We start from the raw sequence: 21,477 nt of genomic DNA on the forward strand, positions 1-21,477 counted from the left end.
AATAAAAGTTTTCAGATCATTGCGGGGACGTGAGGATTAGCCCTTAAAAGGGCTATCCTCACGTCCTATTGATCCACCTACCACCCGATCTACCTTTATAGGTAGATTTGTGGTGGTAGGTGCCCTTTAAAGTGCTGTCTCCTGATTCCCAACATTGATCCATTGTATCGTCCTGCAGCTGCCACTAGGGGAGCTCAATTGAAGAATATCCGTGTACAATAGCTTCCACTGAATGTGATAATACATTAGGGTCATTCCTGTGCGCAGGGGTCCTCCTAGTGGTTGCTGAAGGCAACAGGCTTAATCACTCAGGGAAGTGCAGGGTAATTGAACCCACTGGTGCATCCAGTGCAAAGATTACACAGCATAAGTGCAATAATAATGGGCTGTGCCTATACATAATACCGAACAGTAGTTTAACCTGCAGTATGCATAGCCCAGGGATTACACCATACAGTCTCAGGGAGAACCAGAGACAATGCTGTGGGGAATGCTTGTGCATGTTGTGCCTGTCCCTTCTTCATCTTTATCAGTGTCCCTCTGAGACTATCTTTTTTTAGCTCGGTCCATGGACTTTATTTACTAAACTTGGTTTTGGGACTGTAATAAAGTAATACTGTTTTTTGAGTTGTGTGGTAGAGGTATTTAGAAACCATTTCTTTACAGGAACCAACAGGGTGAAGAAGTTTTGAGTAAGGTCGGTGAAGGCTCCTGGGTACAAAATATGATTAGGCACCTCAATATTTTTCTACGTATAACTGGGGGTCCTCAGTAAACTGAATATTAATATGCATCTACCACCCTTAACTGATGAAAAAATGGGCTACAAATGAGAATTTATAATGATACTAAGTGAAATTGAGTTACAATGTCGACCCTAAATACGGAATTCAATCTACCGTCTAGTACAGTGATGGCGAACCTTTTAGAGCCGGAGTGCCCAAACTTCAACCAAGAGCCACTTATTTATTGCAAAGTGCCAGCACAGCAATTTGAGCAGTAATTTATTTCTCCTCGTTCTTTGACAACTTTCAATCGTTCAGCTGCCTAAAGACACCAACACAGCCGAAAGGAGGAGGGCAAATTCGCCCATCATTGTAGGAAGATTCCGCAGGCAGATTCTTTGAGTCCTATCTGGTGAACTTCATGCAGTGGTGATGGCCTGGGTGCCCACAGAGAGGGCTCAGAGTGCCACCTGTGGCACCAGTGCCATAGGTTCGCCACCATTGGTCTAGTATAATTGTTACAACCAGTCAGTCCCCCGTCTAGTAAATTCACTGTCACTTGTCAACCTTTAGTTTGTGTTCACACCTGGCAGTTACAGGTAGGGGGGCTCCATCACATCTGTGTTTCCAGTAAAACGCATGTGATCGGTGACCAGCATCCACCAGCATGTACGCAGATGGAAATTAGATGTTTATATTGCTTTTGTAAACACAATGCAAACGTTTGAATGCACCTTTAGTTAGGTTGAAATCACTGCGGTCTGTCATTCCTCCGTCCAGTATATTCACTTCAACAAACAGACCTCAGTCTAGTGTACTCACTGCCAATAGTCAGGCCTTTGTCTAATAAAATGGCTGCCCCACTCAGTTCTCAGTCTAGTGTCATGACTGCCTTTAGTCTTAGTGGTTAGTATTACAGCCTTGCAGCGCTGGGGACCTGGGTTCATGTTCCAGGGTCAACATCTGCAATGAGTTTGTATGTTACTCCGTGTTTATGTGGGTTTCCTCCGGGTCCTTTGGTTTCCTCACAGAATCTAAAATATACTGGCAGGTTGATTAGATTGTGAGCCCCATTGGGGACAGGGACTGATTTGGCAAACTCTGTGCACCTCTTGGCTCCACTGATAAATAATTTATGCATACTCTCTTTGAAATAGCTCTGCCTGCACTGTGCTAAGAGAGCCGGTGGCATCACCAGCTCTCCCACTGCTATTCTCTCACTATTTGTGATAGCATTACCGATATACACTCCGCTATGATCACGCGAAAACAGCAGTGGGAGAGCCGGTGATGTCACCCGCTCTCTATGCACAGTGTAGGCATGCATAAATTAGGCATGCATAAATTACCTACCGTTGGAGCCTCAGGCTCATTGACACAGTTTAAAAAGCATTATTTCTACAAAATCTGGCACTTCTAAAAGATGCAAAGATAAGGTTACTGGAGACGGGACGGGGAAGTGAATTGTAAGCAGTTACCATCAGATAATCTGATGGTAGATGTCCTTTAAGATCCATTGGAAAATGATGGAGATAATGGTGGTGATGGTGAGATGTAGGAGTTCCTTAGAATTTAATAAATATTCTATGTTCTGAGAACATAGAAAAAAAGCTGCCAGACTCAGACACAATGGACACACACATCTTTTCACCTATTCGTTAATGTGTCACATTTACAAATACAGTCATAGGTTTAGAGCAGTGATGGCGAACCTATGGCACTGGTGCCAGAGGTGGCACTCAGAGCCTTTCTGTGGGCACTCAGGCCATCAGCCCAGGACAGAGTTCACCAAATAGGACCAAATCCACCAAATCTTCCTGCAATCCCAGGCAATTTATGAGATGCTGTTCTCAGGGCTATTTTACAGCAACACTTCATTGACTGTTTGGAACTGCTTGAAAAGTGAGAAGGTGTTGAAAGAAGTGCATTATCTTTGGAGGTCCTCATGCTGGACCCACCATTCTTTCTAAACAGAGAGACCCTGAAGAGAAGCTACAATGATAGTCTGAATTTGCCCACCTTGTTTCAACTGTATTGGTTGCCTCAGGCGGCCGATACAATTAAAGAAGTGGAAGAACAGGTAGCTATAAGTTATTGCTTAAAATGGCACATCAGGGTAAATAAGTGGGTTTTGGTTGTGGTTTGGGCACTCAGTCTCTAAAAGGTTCGCCATCACTGGTTTAGAGGGATGGAAGGTGGCGCACTTTGAAATGCAGTTTATGCACAGCAGGGAGGAGCTTCAACTGACCACAGCATTTAGACCAGCAAGGCAATTGCGTTTAAAAACAAAATTCTAACACAACTTGTGAACATAGGCTCAAGATAGAGAGGAGAACCAGATAGATCACACCCTACATGAAAAATACATCATCCTGCAACCTCAAGTTCCATGTAAAATAAAACACTTATTTTTCGATAGCCCCCTCTCAAATGCGGTCCTGTGCAACAAGATGACTCTGCCATCCTCGTATTCCTGGATTTAAAAAATCACCTCTTTAACAGCCTCTCCCCAAGAGCATACACTTGCATATTCAGTTCCATACTTACTTAATTTCTAGCTCTGTACGCCCCAGCTGCTCCTTCAGGTATCCCTTCCATCCTGGCATTTACTCACCCGTCCCTTCCCCGGAGATTCCACCTCCTTCTGATAGTAATAGTAAGATGGAAACCAGGATCAATGATACTACAACAGTGGATGTCCTCTCCCGGCTCCAGCGGCATCTCCTGGGGTCCGGTGCACACGTCCCCACCTCCAAGTGCGCGAGTGGGGGACAGTGTAACTTGTCTACTGTGGGGGGCACTGTGACTAGGCTATTGTGGGGGGCACTATGACTTGGCTACTGTGAGGGGTACTATGACTATTGGCCTCACTAATGGGCACTGTGATTATTGGCTACCGTGGTGGCACTGTCGCTACTGTTAGCTACTATGGGGGCTTTTTGACTATATCTGCTACATGGTGCCCTGTGTCTATATTGCTATGGCGGAGGCACGGTAACTACATTGGTATTGGGGGTTACAGTACAAAACACTGAAATTGGGGGAGGGGGTATTGCCCTTGGGCCCAGAAAACACTAGATATGCTACTGGCCAAAAGACCACATTCTACATGACTTTTCTGCACCAATTGTAAATGTTACCAAAAAATGGAAAAATCCACTGCCTGTGATTGCCTGCCAGAGCTTTTACCGTATTTTTTGGACTATAAGGCGTACAAAAAATCCTTTGATTTTCTCAGAAATCAAAGGTGCGCCTTATTGTCCAGTGCACCTTATATATGAACCTTACTTACAGACAACAGCTGCCTTGAACTGTGCACAGGTCTGCCACCTGCTTGTCATTCATCCTTATAATCAGGTGCGCCTTATAGTCCAGTGCGCCTTATATATGAACCTAGACATTTTAGCAGGCATTTATTGATGGTGCGCCTTATACTCCGGTGCGTTATAGTCCGAAAAATACTGTAATCTTTGTATTTCCTGCATCAGAACACACTGCAGTCTGACGGTCATAGGTAAAACTGATAATATTTTACACATTAGTATATAAGTTAGGTGTAAACTTTTCATTTATTTTCATCTCTTTCAATCCCTCTTTTTACTTTAATACATTAGTCTTCAAGAATAGTAATGAGGCATTGGTTAGTATTTCAGTCTCCTAATACCTTAAAAAAATTATTTAGATATCCAACAAACTTTTTATGCACTAATATGCAGATAAAAATTTGAAAGGTATTTTGAGCAGAAATACGGAAGCTCGCAACCCACGTCAAGGGTCCTCATTCTTTTGCGAGTCCCTACACTACACTACAATAAAGGAAACTGAACAAACTAGACTGATGTACTAAACTCGTACCATAAATAAAACGTAACGAGCTGTGATTGGTTGCCATGGGCAACTAGAAATATATTGACTTTCAGACAGCTTGATAAATCTGTGCCATTGTGTGTGTGTGTGAGCTCATCCTGGAATGCAAGGGTGGGGACTGGAGGTAGAGAGGAACTGAACTACAGCGTCAGACAGAAGAATATTATGTCCTCCCCGACCCTAAACTCAGAAGATCTAGGGTCGGGTACAGGGGCAAACAAATTTGTGTAAAACAGGATTTATAGTGACAGGTTTGTAATTATATCTGTGACATACTGTATTTTTGTTAATAACAGTGAATTAGAGAATGTGTTATTTTGTTATCCTGAATACATTCAAGAATCTTGTCTTCATGGGAATACCCCTTTAAGTCACCTGCACAATCATGAGCCAGTTTTCTAATTATAATAATCTAATGACACCCTCTTATGTCATCATAAGGAACAACAATTACAAGTAAAATGTATTATTAATCATCTAAGATAATCATAGTCTTCTCACACCTCATTTTCTCATAGCTTAGGACAATCCAGTCATGAACATGAAAAAATAAGTAGAAAATTAATTAGACATCTCTAATGATGTCAACAATTAAAAAAAGAAATAAAAATCTGGCCTCCTTCCAGCATCATATACTTCATTTCCTCGTTGCCCAGAACAATCCAGTCATGGACGTGAGGAAATGAAATGACCTATTAAAAAGATTAATACGCATCTAAAAGATGTCATTAATCTAAAAAAAAAAAATCCGGCCTCCTTCCACCCCTTAATAGCCGGCCATCTCACACCTTTTTCCCCAAATCTATGACAGCATTGTCATGGACTTGAGGAAATCACCGGTATATTTTCATGTACTATAGACAGAGTATCAATCTATCTATAGTACCATAAAGATGTTACTATTATAGACATGTGCTAGCGTTAAAAAAAAAAAAAAATCCGGCCTCCTCTTCTCCCCTTCATAGCCGGCCCGCTCGCGCCTATTTATTTCTCACTCACCCATAACAGCACTAGGAGCTGGGGCTCTCATGGGTGCGAGGAAATGTAGTTACCGGTGTAAAAAATATAAAGAGTCTCACACATGTCTATAATAAGATTTAGCGCTTAGGTCTTACGCGCTGCCACTTACCATCTGTGGGGGATGTGCCGTCCTCATGGAGTCTTCCCATGTCTTCTAGATGCAGCAGGTCTGGATGGATACTGAAGACTTCTTGTTTGCAGCAGGAGATCCTCTCTTCAGGCTCTTCATTTGCCCTTCTCTTCTGCCAGGGCTCAGGAGGGCAGCTCGCTCTGATGACTGTAGAGCAGTGGTGTCTCACCTAAAGGTTTTCGAGTTGACAAACGAAAAACCTTTAAATAGGGCCTGGTCCTCACGGGACAAACGGGGCTTCCAGGCCTCTGCTGCTTCCATGGTGTCAAGGAAGAATGGTGTTAGCTGGCGACAAGGCTTAGGTGGCTACAAGACAAAAAAAGGACAATCCTGTTATTACAGTCATAATTTAAAATGGAATAAAAATAATGGGATAAATGAGACTTGAAAATAATAAGAAATACACCTTTACCCAATACACTAACCATAAAATGGTGAACATGCAGCTACTCAGTGTACAAGGGTACCTGGAACATTTTTAGAGTGCCCTGTGTGAATAAACCCTAGGAGAACTTGTCTATCATAAGATGTATATTGGTGATGATAATGCTTATGTGCCTATGTGCTGAGGACAGCATAAACATATAAGATTGCTACAATTTGTATAGATTTACTTACTACAGGGATGTGTGGAGGAGGCATCCTAAGGGCTTCCACCGAGACCCATTGAATACACTGGAAAAACGGGTGTTTTCTGATGTTACCATTGACTCCAAGGCGTTTGGCTGGATCTTTCAGGAGGAGCTAAAGAGAGAGATAGATATATTATTTAGTGAGTATGTTATAACTAAAGCTCTATAACTGATGTAAACGATAAAGCTCCACATTTTTCACTTGTGTCCAGTCCATGTTGTATACATGCAATATTTTCTTTATTTTCCGTTATATGATTCATGTATTGAAGTGAATGATTCCATAACAAAAGGAGCAGACACATACTTTGTGTGATTCCCACACATTCATGTACACATAGACATAAGCTGTGTAGGTAATGTAGCTTCAGGTAGGTGTCTGATACTGACCTGTAAAATGATGTCCCAGGCGCCGGAGTTGCTCTCATCAAAGAGAGATGGATGGTATCTAAATGAACTGGTAACCATTTCATTGATGATGACTCCCAATGAATACCAGTCAGCTCCGGCGCTATACTCCTCCTCAGCCACTACCTGCAGAAAGGAAAAGAAAACATTTTACATCTTTTAGCAAAAACAATATTTGATCAATTTCATTATAATTGAACAGTCTGTAGAGTGCGGGATGTGATGTATGTTCTGTCCATTCCTCTCACCTCAGGAGCCATATATCCCGCAGTCCCAGCGTATTCGGTGGCTGTGCGGTCTCCGTGCATGTTGACAAGTGCGAGACCGAAATCTGAGATCTTTATATGGCCCGTTTCAGCCACCAAGATGTTCTCGGGCTTGAGGTCTCGGTGAATGACGCCCTTTGAGTGGAGATATTGGATGCCACACACGAGCTCCGCGGCATAGAATCTGTAAGGAAGAAGATAAGAAATGAGTGCAACATCCTGATGATCACAGGAGATTTCATTCTTTATAATTCAGTTTATTTCAGTCAATAATATATAACATTTTGACATGAATTAGATGTTTTATTTCAGGTACCTATTCTAAATTATACATTTGATCATCATAATTATTCTTAAAAGGACAAAGAATCCATATTCTTTGTCCTTTTAAGAATAATTTTGATGATCAAAGGTATAATTTAGAATAACACAAGTACAAAGTTTACAAATAAAATTACAATAATAACTAGTAGGATCATAACTTCCATCATCCTATATCTTCTAAACTCTGATTTCTTCATTACATATGAATTCATCTTTGTTCTCATCCTAAACCCTCACCTTGCACTGGAGATGGTAAGACGCCCCTTCGACTGCAAGAATTGGTCAAAGTCCCCGCAGCCTATGTATTCCATCCCAAGTAGTAAAAGATCCTGTAATATAAAAGAGATTTATAGGAAGTTTGTTAAAGGTAACAACATTTATATATATATATATATATATATATATATATATATATATATATATATATATATTATGGAGTTTGCTGGCTTATGATGGCAATTATACCTTGGTCTGAAATGCAAAGTCTGCGTGGACAAGGAAGGGGCTTCCAGATGCCAGCTGTAAGACTCGGCGCTCCACCATCACTTCAGCCTCATCGCATTCATCCAGCAGGGCTCTTTTGCTGATGATCTTAACAGCAAATAGTCGGTGGCTCAAGGTGTTTTCTGCCAGCACGACTTTCCCGTAACTTCCCTGGCCCAGCACATGATGGAATTGTAATCTCTGCCTGATGGATTTAGAGATTTTAGTGCGTCTAGAGCCGGGAGCCCGAACACCGCTGGACCCTCCTAATGGTGAAAAAATAAGAGAGATTGAAATAATTGCAGAATTTAATATACATTATTTTTGCTTCCATTTAAAATCTTATTTTTACCATTAATATGGGGCTTAGAGGAATTAATGTATTCACTCCCATCCATAATATCTACTTTGATGAAGATTGATAAACTGAACATCAGTTCGTATAGACTCCCCATAACATTTCCCCATTCAATATAAAAGTCCAAGGGATATATTGGGGCACATTTACTTACCCGGTCCAGTCGTGATCCCGTGGCGCGTTGTCCGATTCGGGTCTGCCGAGATTCACTAAGGTCGTGCGCCCAATATCCAGTAGGTGTCTGCTGTGCCGAGGTCCGCCGGAGTTCACCTTCTTCTTCCCAGTGCATGAGAGTGCTTGATCTTGCGACACAAATTGTATTTTAAATTCCGAGGTTTTTGTTAATCTGTCGGGTTGTCCAATGGCATGAAAGCTGGCGCCGATGCACCACAATCCGATCGCGTGAGCCAAACCCCGGGGCAATTTGGCTGGGCTTGCCAATCTCTGTCAGCTCTATAGAGATTAATGGAGAAGAACGGTCATGAGACCCCCACTGAGACCCCCTGCGGATAGGGCCTAACTTGCTTTTGTGGGAAAACCCCTTTAATACACTGTACAGGGATATGCTGAAGCTCCAACAACTTTATCTTTGGTTATTTTGAATTTATTTTAAATAAATATGTGCCCATTAATAAAGTCTAATAATAATAATAATAAAAAGGTCTGACCTGGCGGAGATTTTGGCTATACTGTAGTCTCCCAAAGACTATGGTAAATATGCCACCGCTTCTGCCCACCTGCTGTCCATGTCAATGTGTTGTGGGGGCAGAAATGCCTTAAAACAGGCAAAATATTCCTGCACCTAAGGATTCATAGCTGGATGCCCTAGATACAAACCCTAAAGTCCTGAACACAGACCCCTGTACACTCTGGAGGCTTTTACTATGCCTTCTTTGCCAATGGAACAGCGCAGAGTCTGAAACCCCTTAGTAGATTCAGCCTCTTAGTCTGAAGTCCCTTATTGTGTGCCGGAAGGGGGTGTGTATAATAAAAAGTTATACCATTTTTCCAATATACTTTATGTATCAATTCCTCACATTTTTCTAGATCTCTGCTTGCTGTCCTTCTATAGGAAGCTTCATTGTTTATTTCCGGTGGGCAGAAATCTGACCATGGTCACAAAGGTGCACTGCTCATTATAACCCACAGCTCTGATTACTCTATCATACTAATGAGGCATGCACCTGTGTGACCATGGTCAGAATTCTGTCCACTGGAAGTTTACATAGAAGCTTTCTATAGAATGACAGCAAGCAGAGATCTAGAAAACCATGAGAAATTGATACAGAAAGTATATTGGATAATTGTATAACTTTTCATTTTACAAACAATAAGTTAATTTGCTGAAATGGGAATTCCCCTTTAAAGAGGACCTGTCACCCCCAAAAAGACCCCCACCAAATATGCCCCCCATAATCCTCTCCCCAGCCCCTTTCTTTATATGCCAATTTTTTTTTAACTTTCTGTTGGGGAAGTTGGTTGTAACAGATCTGATCTCTTACCAAATAAGAGGATCCGACCTCAAGGACCCTTGCGCTGGAAGTAGGCCTTATTCATGCGGGGGCCGGCCAACACTCCCCCACTACACCCCTATCAGCGGAAACCTGTAAGAGTAGCCGGCAGCAGCGCATATATTGCACAATCGCTGCTGGCTCTCCGCAATGTGGCCGCGCTGCACTGACATTAACATTTATAGAATACAACATAAATTATTTAAAAATTGGCATATATAGAAAGGGGCTGGTGAGAGGTTTATCGGCGACATATTTAGTGGGGGTATTTTTGGGGGTGACAGGTCCTCTTTGGCGTGCAAACACCAGTCTTAATAAATTCCCCCTAATGTATTTGGCCTTTTGGGGGATGGGTGTCATAAAGGGGATCTCCTGCCTGGAACCATATTTATGAGCTACAGGAAATAACATGACTCAGGTAAACAGATCTTTCTTTTAATTTATTAAACAGACGTTTCAGAAGCCCTTGCAGAACAGAATAAAAAACATATACATGAAGCTGTGGGTATTTTACAATATACAATGTGACTTGTATAATTTTACTTGTGCTTTGTCACTTAAAAACATATTCAGCTTAAAGAGAGATCCCGACTTCTATGTAGTGATACATTGTATTAGGATATCAAACACATTTCTAATTTACACAAATGAAATGATTTCACACATTTATTATCAATGTAGTGTCCTGCAATGTAGAATAAATATTGTGCCGCCCATGTTCATCCCTGAGAAATATAATCAACAGGATGAATGAAATGGAACACATTTGGAAATAGTCATGTGACTCTCTTACATGTCATGTGACCCCCAAGCTTTCAGTTTACCATCCCCATCTCTCTTGTGTTTTATGATTACTGTTTGTTACAATTCACTTTATTTACAACACAACATCATAAACAAGAAACAGGAATCAATGTACAAATACACGAGGGATATCAATCAGTAGTGTCTGAACTGTTGTAGTTACACATGGCAACCAATCGGTGCTCAGCATTGATTTTGAAAACGATTTTGGGAAAATGAATGATCTCTGATCAGCTAGAGCAGTTCTGCCCTCAGATAATTCTGATAAATCTCCAATAAAATAGTTTTAAATAAGTTCTGTTTTCACCATTACTACTATTTAGTTGTCCCATGGATGTCCCATACAAATACATGTACAGTATGTTACCCAGTTTGGTAGTTAATGCTAGGGAACACATGACGTATCATATTACACACACCATGTGAAGTCCTTTTCTTTAATGAACAGTTGACCCCTATCTGTATAGTAGAATGGTATAGCCCATGCATTAGTTCTATATAAGTCATCTATGGGCTGTACCAGTCTACAATGCATGTAGGGATCAACTGTAATGATAATAAATAATAAATGTATCTGAACAGAATTTTCATTAAATGTGCATAAAAGATTGTGTCATTTTCTATTCTATAAACAAATTAAATATTAACAACCCATTACAAAACATGTTTAGTATGTGTGACCAAATGTCCCATGTGTATAAATATAGATGGATCTACCTGAGCCTCCCTGGTCTTCTTCTTTGTCTTCTTTCTTCTGGATCTTGGCTGGTGTTTTTCCTTCCACTGCAGAATCCAAGTGTCTCTTCTTGGCTTGCATCTTCTTCATAGGTTTCTCCATGGGTTGTGGAGAGGTGGACTTCACTGAGCTCGATGTAATTCTTCTCCTCTTCCTCCCTTTGCTCTTGATTGAAGTCTTCTTCTCATCAGCCGATGAGTCTAGGATATGAAGAATCCTTCCTTTCTCCACATGTGGCACATACTTTGGATCATTCAGTGGTTTGGTGAACTCTGCTGAGCTGGATGTTCTTCTCCTCTTCCTCACGTTGCTCTTGCTAGAAGTCCTCTCATCATCCGATGAGTCCGAAATGACAATAATGTCGTCTTTCTCCATTGTAGCGCTCTGCTCTGGTCCAGCAGACAATGTCTCCTTCTCCATCGCCAGTCTCCAACAGTCAACTGACAACTTGCCGCATGCACATTACTGGTCATGTGCCCAGTAACTGACCAATGATATGTCAGTATATGTGCTACAGGTTCATCTATTAGAACCAATATGATGGGAGCTCAGTTTACAGTTCTGCTTGTTTCCCCACAGATACAACCAAATCTCTATGTAATGTGTTTTTAAAGTATGAAAGTTTGTTTTCTGAGGCCAAGAAGAATATCAAAGAAAATTCAGTTGCCTGACAAAACACAACTAACTGTTGAGGTCATAGTTTTACCCTTATATAAATAACTAGTCAGTCCATACATTGGATTATTGTGTAGAATTTTGGATAAAGGTGTATAGAAAGAACACATCTAAATTACATTGGGTTCAGTCGGTGGCCAAAATACCTAAAGGAATGGTTGGTTCAGTGCGGTGGCTCTTAACCTGTGCTATATGCACCCCTGAGGGTATGTCCCATATTTTCAGGAGGCAGATACACTGTACATAGCTAAACATATACTATAACAATGAGGGAGATTTACTATCAGTTCTGGTCTAAACAAGCACTGCTGTGCAAAAAGTTGATCTTATTAAATTGCCCCTTCCCCCAGCCACTGTTTCTTCCATTGCCAGATCCACCAATATAGCCAATAGAGGTCTTGCCCACACTATGTCCATTTACTATAGAAACTGTTCCAGTGCTACATGTTACTTCCTGAGGACATTTCAGGACCTTTAAAGGGGTATTACAATGAAGACAAGATTCCTAAATATACTCAGGATAGTAAAATAACACATTCTCTAATTCAGTATTATTACCAAAAATACAGCATTTCACAGATATAATTCCAACCTGTCTCTCAATCATTGTCCCATTGCATGGCAATGCTTTGTCTTGGAAACACAATCTTTAGTCAGGAGATCCTCAGTATGTTGTCCAAGGAAGCCACCTCACGTGGAAAGAAAAAGGATCATCTACTCTTCTATAAGTGCTACTAATTCTTTCATTCTTACAAGGAAGCCAATTCAAAAATCCTTTGACCACAATGACTTGGTAAGCCCAGTTTGAGTCTCCCATAGCCAGGGAATAACTGTTCTACTGCCACAACACAATGACAGAGTAGTAAATGTAAAGGAGTCTGGAAAAATTTTGGGGACTGGAGAGTGAGTATGTAAGTTGTAGAGTCTGAAAATGGATTCCAAAAAGTTGTTCACCGAGTAACAATTACCACCAGCAGTGAAAGGGATGCACAGAAACTATTTATCTGATGGATGGTGAATCATCTGCGACTTTTGAGGGTCTAAGCAGGAAGCAAATATCCAAGAGAACTTTGGGGTCCAATAATTGCTTGTGACAACTTTATAGAGACAACCTTACCTTATACTGTATCTACTGGTAATGAGGTTAATAATAGCCCATTTAATACTTCTATAGGGAGACAAGTGGCATCAGTTATGTGTTTGACAGACTTCAATCAGGATTATGATAAAAAGGAAATTATATGCACAATTATGCCGAATGGGGGAAGATTTACAAGTGCTTCTACTCCAGAAAACTTTTGTAGAAGCACTGAAATAATCACAATTTCCTGTCCAAAGCAAGAAATTGTGTTTTTTTTTGCCAACTACGCCACCTCTATGCCATGTGAGTATGAATTGGGCACGAAGGGGGAAGAGCCTGGCGTAAAACTGCCTGGCAGTGTAAACAGCACAGCGGATACATCAATAGGCCAAAGCCTCATGATGTATCCGCCATAGCGGGTGGGAGGGGCCTTTTTCATACACTTTGTGCACAGAGCGCTGATAAATGTGTTTTGTTACTTTTACAATACAGTATTTCTCATTTATCCTATATAAACTGAAATCTAATTTCTACATTAATGTTGGATTTGTGTTGTGCCACTTGCTGTTAGTATGTTAGAGATCCACCACACCATGCCAGACACAGGTTTACCAACTGATGGATTTGAGAAAATTAGGTACCAGATTTTCCATTTGTAAAGTCCTCGGCAATGCTTCTATGCAAAAACTCAAGTGCAGCAGGTATGGGCAGCAGTAAGGAAATAAGTTATTACTTATTCACAACCATTGTGACTGGCAACTATTTTTCTACCTTTGACCTGTTGTTAACCCTCAATAAAGTTTCCCCATTTGTATAATTTACTACTGAAAGTAACATTATTTTAAGGCCATGCAGTTTTCTTTCTCTACCCCATGGGATATAGGATTCATACTTTGCAGTCATCTGTTTTTTAACATCTCGGAAACTTGAAACAGCTGTGAAGAAACATATTTCCACCTGAAAATGTGTTTAACATCATGTAGATTTTGTACAAATAACAGGCCACTATCATTCCCAGCATGTACACATGCATGTCCAAATATTACATAAAACTAGTCTTTAATAAACTTTATTTGGTAATTTGGGCATCAAGTAGACTCTTTAAATGTAGATTTTGTTGGGGTTGCCATTAGAACATTGCACCCTGTTATAACATGGGCCAGTTGAGGATCATCTATTGGTCTTCTATTAACCCCTTAACGACTTGGCCTTTTTTAGTTTTTTCACTTCCATTTTTCACACCCCACCTTCAAAAATCTATAACTTTTTTATTTTTCCACATAAAGAGCTCTGTTATGGCTTATTTTCTGCGTAACAAATTGCACTTCGTAGTGACGGTATTTAATGTTCCGTAGCGCGTACTGGGAAGCGGGAAAAAAAATCCAAATGCAGTGAAAATGGTGAAAAAACACATTTGCAACGTTTTCTTGTGGGCTTGGATTTTACAGATTTCACTGTGTGCCCCAAATGAGAGGTCTACTTTATTCTTTGGGTTGCTACGATCACAGGGATACCACATTTGTACAGGTTTTATAATGTTTTCATACATTTAAAAAAATTAAAACCTCCTGTACAAAAATTTTTTTTTTGATTTTGTCATCTTCTGGCGCTAATAACTTTTTCATACTTTGGTGTACAAAGCTGTGGGTGGTGTCATTTTTTGCGACTTTTGATGGCGTTTTCATTGCTATCATTGTTAGGACTGTGCTACCTTTTGATCACTTTTTATTAATTTTTTTAGATTTTCCAAAATGGCAAAAAAATGTCATTTTTGATTTTGGACGCTATTTTCCGTTACGGGGTTAAACGCAGTGAAAAACCGTTATTATATTTTGATAGATCGGACATTTTCGGACGCGGTGATACCTAATGTGTTTATGATTTTTACTGTTTATTAACATTAATATCAGTTCTAGGGAAAGGGGGGTGATTTGAATTTTTAGGTTTTTTTATATAATTTTTTTTTTTTAAACTTTTTTTTACTTTTACTTTAACTATTTTTCAGACTCCCTAGGGTACTTTAACCCTAGGTTGTCTGATCGATCCTACCATATACTGCCATACTGCAATATGGCAGTATATGGGGATTTTACTCCTCATTCATTACAATGTGCTGATAGCACATTGTAATGAATAGGTTAAAACGAGACAGCTTCGGGCCTTCGTGAGGCCCGATGCTGTCATGGCAACGGATCACCGCTCCCCGTGACGTCATTGGGGAGCGAAGATCCGCGCCAAGATGGCGGCGCCCATGCGGCGCCATCTTTTTGAAGCCTCCGGCAGCATTGCCGGAGGTGATCGCGGTGAAAGCACCCGCGATCGGTGCTAGCACCGATCGCGGGTGTTACCGGTAAGCCTTTGCTGCAATATGCAGCAAAGACTTACCGGCTATGGAGAGGGCTCGGCCCGCGAGCCCTCTCCATGCACCGGGACCCGGCGCGCGCCGTACTAGCAGTAATACAACTGCTATTAATGATACAACTGTCTGACAATTATGACTATGCAAGTTTATTTTTACACAACAACATCAAACATAAAAGAGATATGTCTTCTGGCCATATAAACAGAGTATCCATGCTTAGACTATTCAATAAATCACAGTCTGTTGCCATTTATGAGTGCAATCTATACTCTGTATTCAGAAAGCTCCCTACTGTGCCCTATTAGTACCCTAAAGCAGCTTAGAAAGATCATTTATTTTTACTTCACTATCCAGATTCCACACATATTAGTTTCATTTTAAAACTAAAATGAGTGGAAATACTTTTATGTTTGTTGGTCTTATCTCAGAAAAGTATCCTGGGCTAATAAAAGTCCCAAAATGAATAGCATCTCCTGTTATAGGTGGTGAAATACTGTGTTTTCACATCTGCATTGACCATGTATTCATGATGAGAAATATTTAGGAGCCAACTCTACATTCCTAAGTAGTGTAACAAGAACACCCTACTGTGAGAACAAACACAATAAAGTACATTGATAATGTTATTTTAAAAGTTAATTATAAAAGTTAATGTGTTTCTAGGTGCCATGTCTCCAGAGATATAATCATCTAAAGTCTGACACTGTCATCACATATGCCGTATATACTTGAGTATAAGCCGAGGCACCTAATTTTAACAAAAAAACTAGGAAAACTTATTGACTCAAGTATATGCCTACGGTGGGAAATGTAGCATCTACTCTTTAATAAAATGTCCAGCAGAAAGCCTTTAATAATAAAATGTCCCTCATTATAATGCCCACAGTAGACCCCATCACTAATGAAACATCTGACAGTCTGCCCTCATAATAATAATCAGCAGAGCCCCCCAATAAATAAAATGTCCAGCAGAGCCCACCAATTTATACAATGCTCAGCCGAGCCCCCCAATTCATATAATGTCTAGCAGAGTCCCCCAATTAATAAAATGTCCAACAGAACCCCCAAATTTATAAAATGTCCAGCAGAGGCCCTCAAATTTATATAATGCCCAGCAGAACCCCGTTAAAAAAATAAACTCAGCACTTTTGGCGCTAGTGACATGTCTCTGGTTTCATCACCAGGGGGTGCTATCAAACAGATTGTACAGATAAACATATACAGACAAATCTGCTGACCTCTGGAAAAAATTATCAATACCTATAAGGGAATCTGTCACCAGGGACGTTATTTTTTACTAAAGACAGTTTGCAAAAGTCCATTTCAGCTGCATTGCAAATATGCCTTTCTGCTTTCTGTAAGCATTTGCATTACAATATAATTGTGTGTTATAACTTACCTTGCACCCTGACAGAATCCTCTTTGTAGTCCTAGGGTTTGGGCTTTGGTTTGGATGCATTTCAAAAAACAACACGTAACTTGTCTGTGCTGCAAACTGCTCAGCTCTTGGCCCCCACCGTTGTGCTCCTGTACAGCTCCTCCCTTTCCCACTGATGTCAGCTCACCAGGCTGTGAGCTCTGTGAAGGAGCAGGAGGGAGGAGCTTACAATTATAATTACAATTATATTGTAAAAGAGAATGCAGAAAGACATATTTGCAATGCAGCTGTAATGGGCTTCTGTAACCTGTCTTTAGTGAAAATGAGGTCCCTGATGACAGGTTCCCTTTTTTGCTAAACAAACCAGCTCAATTGTAGCACAAACGTTTGACACCAGTTTTGTTAGATTTGAGCAAGTCAGGGTCTGGTCAACTTTACTCAAATAGCGCCAGAGGGTAAGGGCTAAATTGTGCACCCCAGGATCCCTTCAGATCAATTAGCATAATTTTAAAAGTCAACAAATTTAAGAAAATTACAGTTACGGTGCCTGGATCTATGAGAAAGTTACAAAGTAACTTTGTCTATGAGGGTTATCATGCTTGATTTTTTATGGTAGATTTCCTTTAACAGAAAACAGTATTTTATTACTTACAAAAAAACTGCTGTCTTCTGCATGGTCCTCCTTCCCTTCCGCACCCCACTATGCACCCATATAACAAGTATCATCCACATCTGGGTTGCCACTGTACTCGGGAGAAATTGCCTTTTTGAATGTGTAGATTTTAGGGATAAAATGGATAAATGAACGTATTACTAACAAAATTGGACTATTTCACCTCCATTTTGTTTTATTTATGATTAATCTCTCAAAGATTAACAAACAAAAAGGAAGAGAAAATACAGAGGAAGAGATGAAGAAATGTAGGGAAGGGAAGGCAATCGGAGAAGGGACATCTGTTTGCGAGGTGCATGACAACATCAGAAGACTCAAGAGAAAGTCCATCAACTAGTAGAGGGCACTCTATCAGTAGTCAGTTTTTCCATCCTCTGGATGTGAGCAATCTCTTCAAACCAATATGGAGGGAGTTCTAGTAGACTTCCAGAACTAGGGAAAAGAAAAAGAAGAGTTAAACCAAAAAAGTGAAAGGGAAAACTGCTCAGTAGAATGAGTGGAGCAAGCTCCATAATGAGCCCTTTGAAGAGAAGAGAGGACAGGCTGAGCTTACTAACAGTGAGGAACAGTAGGAAGAATAACAATCAGAGAATAGGGGTTACTGTCCAGGGGACAACGTTAATAGAGATTATACCAGGACGTAAGTACAGGAATCTAATCAATATAGGGAGAATTGCTGATCTAAACAATTGATGCAACTGAGTATAGATACACATAAATAGCATGCATTGTAGAGGACAACCAAGAACCACCAGTGCAGTAGTATGTGGTTGTCAAAATTGTCACGGATGCACCCTCAATCCTTGTCTCGGATCGCAGGCACACCCGTACCCCTCTATGTGCCACAGTCCCAGCTGCCGCTGTCCCGCTCCCCGGCCCGAACTCACCTCTCCACACTCCTGGCTGTACTCCTGCTAGTAAATAAGCCCCAATGTATACAGTATAATAGACTCCACTTTAGTGGATCAAAGTCTCCTCTCTTCGACTTAAAGCTAAAACTTTTAATGAAGCTCAGGCAGGCCAGTCAGAGATAGTTAGAAGGCTGTATGTGGCAGCGGGCTGTACAATGCCCAGGTCTACTCTAGACTGAAGAAAGAAAAACTGAATAAACTGGAAACTTGCATAAACGTACTTGTTGTTTTGTTTAATTTTAGACTTGTTTCATGGTGGGCAGCGCATTTGTTGGCCATCAGGTGGTCAACCCACGAGTCAAATTGGGACATTTCACCTATTCACGGACTTGCCAAATGAGACCAGCCAGTTTCCGCACACAAAGTTTATACCGTATTTGTAATGGCTTATCAGTACTCATTAGAACTACAATGTATTTTTACAATCAATATGTCACAGTGTGGTTTTTAATATGTTTAGAGTTTGTATGTTGCAAGGGAGTGGTTGCTTCTTGCCATGTGACTGGACGCTTTATAAAGAGTTGATCCACACTAGTGCAATAATCGTAATTAAGGGCAGTACATCTGCCTGAAACGGGTTGACATTTTTGATATCAGTGTGCAACTTGAATGTCTTTAAATGTGCGCCAATAAAGAAATGAACTAAGTTTCCTAAGAGCTGGACCTGAATTTGGTGGAATAGTCATAAACCTCTTTACGGCAGAGGTCATTCTGTTCAGAAGTGCATTCCTGGCCTGGTTTGAAGAGCGGCCTTTTGCTTTCTGGACTGACTCCCAGCCTACGGGCGCTCAATGCTGCCAAAGGCTGCAGCAGGAACGACTGACTGTGATGATGGTCTAGGATTTTTGAGTAGAAAGGCTTGCAGCCAGGGAGGAAAATGGCACCAGTGAGTGAGATGGCGGCACCAATTCTTCATCTGAAAATTGAGGTAAGTCCTGCTGCGGGAAAAAAAAGTTGGAGGTGGCAGATACTTTGTTGCTCTCCTGGGATCCCCTCAGAAGACAGTGATATTGCAGTTCTCAATGCATGTGGGCAGTGCATTCAAACAAAACATATAAACCAAAATGTACCACTAACATGAAGTAAAATTTTAAAGTCACTTTGGTAAGTTAAAGTGTTCAAAAGTTATAGCCATATATAGTGATTAGAGATGAGCGAGCACTAAAATGCTTGAGTGCTCGTTATTCGAGACAAACTTTTCCTGATGCTCGAGTGCTCATCTCGAATAACGAGCCCCATTGAAGTCAATGGGAGACTCGAGCATTTTTCAAAGGGACCATGGTTCGGGAATAAAATGTGTTATTTAATTGAAAAAGAATGTCTTCTCATAAGTTAGCAGATGTATGCAAACATCTGCAATCTATTCTTCACTGTTCTGCACGTATATTATCTCCCGACAAGTTAGCAGATGTGAAGAACAGTGAAGAATAGAATAAAAACAGTGAACACAGGATCATTTAAGTGAAAAAGGCAGTGAAAAACACAGTGAAGAATAGATTGCAGATGTTTGGTACATCTGCTTACTTGTCGGAGATACGCTGTCCCGGGATCCGCTCCTCTTCTTCCACTGAAGTCTCCCTGATCTCTCTGCGCTGCTGCCCCGATGTCTCTCCGTGCTGCTGCCCTGGTGTCTCCGTGCTACTGCCCTGGTGTCTCCGTGCTGCTGCCCCGGTGTCTCCGTGCTGCTGCTCCCCGGTGTCTCTGTGCTGCTCCCCGTGTTCTTCAATGTGTTCTTCACACATATATATTGTTCTTCAAATACTATTTTGTTCGCACCGTTCCGCGCGTATCTCCCGACAAGTAAGCAGATGTGCCGAACATCTGCAATCTATTCTTCACTGTGTTTTTCACTGTGTTTTTCACTTAAATGATCCTGTGTTCACTGTGTTCACTGTTTTTATTCTATTCTTCACTGTTCTTCACTGTGTTTTTTTAATGAAATGCTCGATCTCGAGCAGGGGAAATACTCGTCCGAGCAACGAGCCGTTTCGAGTACCTTAATACTCGAACGAGCATACTTGCCCATCTCTGATAGTGATGCATGTTAGATAACGAAAAATGGGGTATTCCCATTTCAGCAAATAAATGTTATTGTTTGAATGATGAAAAGTTATACAAATTTCCAATATACTTTCTGTATCAATTACTAATGGTTTTCTAGATCTCTGCTTGCTGTCATCCTATAGAAAGCTTCTATATTTACAGTGGAGAAAAATCTGACCATGGTCACAGAGGTGCATGGCTCATTATATCACACATCTCTGATTACTCTATGAGTAACAAGCCATGCACCTGTGTGACGATGACTCCACCTGCCTTGCCCCTTCCTTTGTCAAGCTACCTGGCGCCCTACCAGAAGGAGCAACAAGTCATATGGGGCGTATGTAATTTATGCAAGTTAGTGTGTTATTCCGGAATCTCCCTCATTCCAGAGGGATTGAGGGAGATGCCAGAGACATGGGTCACAAAATGACTTGCATGCATAACACACACCCTTTGTGACTTGCTGCTCCTTCTGGTAGGTTGCCTGGTAGGTTTACAAAGTTCATCTACTAGGGGTAAACACTTTGAATTTTTTAGCTTAAAACATTTTAGCTGTCATTAGGTTTATTAGTGAAAATTTGGTGACAGGTTCCTTTTTCACCAGTTCCAGGATGGCTTTGTTATATGGTCAGGGTATGGGGGTATTATCACAGCATGATTGTGTTACCTAATCATGATATAGTTTTTTATGAGATTGCAGTTACATAGTCACAGTATGAACTTTTCTAGTTATGGTATGGTAGTGTCATTGCATGGTGTTGTTGCCCAGCCAAGGCATGGAAGTGTTACCAGTCATACAATACGAAGAAGCCACAGCATTCAATATGCAACATTACGATTCCCCATGAATCGTAGTCAATATGCTTCACTAACATTCATGGGGAATTGAAACCTTGCAGATGTTATGCTCAGGCGAATAAAATACCAACTTTTTCACTCTATTGGTGCTGTGGCTTTTTCATATTGTTTGACTTATGGTGGATCTGAACACTAGGATCATCAGCTGCGAGCATCAACTATATCAGAATTTACTTTTGAAGGTGGGGGTTGCTGTCTCTCTTCCTTCCTTGGTATCAGTGTTAACAGTCAT

General features: G+C 40.8%; 1 protein-coding gene across 1 annotated transcript; it reads right to left on the reverse strand.

Moving 5' to 3' along the window:
* Positions 1-6,701: 6,701 nt before the first annotated feature.
* LOC140122843 (protein kinase C delta type-like) lies at positions 6,702-11,684 on the reverse strand. The gene is made up of 5 exons (XM_072144090.1): positions 11,246-11,684; positions 7,838-8,121; positions 7,610-7,701; positions 7,031-7,232; positions 6,702-6,908 (listed from the first exon to the last, which is right to left on the reverse strand). Exons 1-5 carry the CDS (start codon positions 11,682-11,684, stop codon positions 6,702-6,704), a joined length of 1,224 nt encoding a protein of 407 aa, XP_072000191.1.
* Positions 11,685-21,477: the final 9,793 nt, after the last annotated feature.

This window comes from Engystomops pustulosus, chromosome 3 (assembly GCF_040894005.1).
Source record: "Engystomops pustulosus chromosome 3, aEngPut4.maternal, whole genome shotgun sequence".
NCBI classification, from domain to species: Eukaryota; Metazoa; Chordata; class Amphibia; order Anura; family Leptodactylidae; genus Engystomops; species Engystomops pustulosus.

Bases quoted from the DNA above. Each gene is read 5' to 3' on its own strand.
- LOC140122843 (XM_072144090.1), bottom strand. From the start codon at position 11,684: ATGGAGAAGGAGACATTGTCTGCTGGACCAGAGCAGAGCGCTACAATG. The intron at 7,702-7,837 runs GTATAATTGCCA...TTTATATTACAG, and splicing joins ACTTTGCATTTCAGACCAAG to GATCTTTTACTACTTGGGAT. The intron at 6,909-7,030 runs GTGAGAGGAATG...TCCTTTCTGCAG, and splicing joins CGGGATATATGGCTCCTGAG to GTAGTGGCTGAGGAGGAGTA.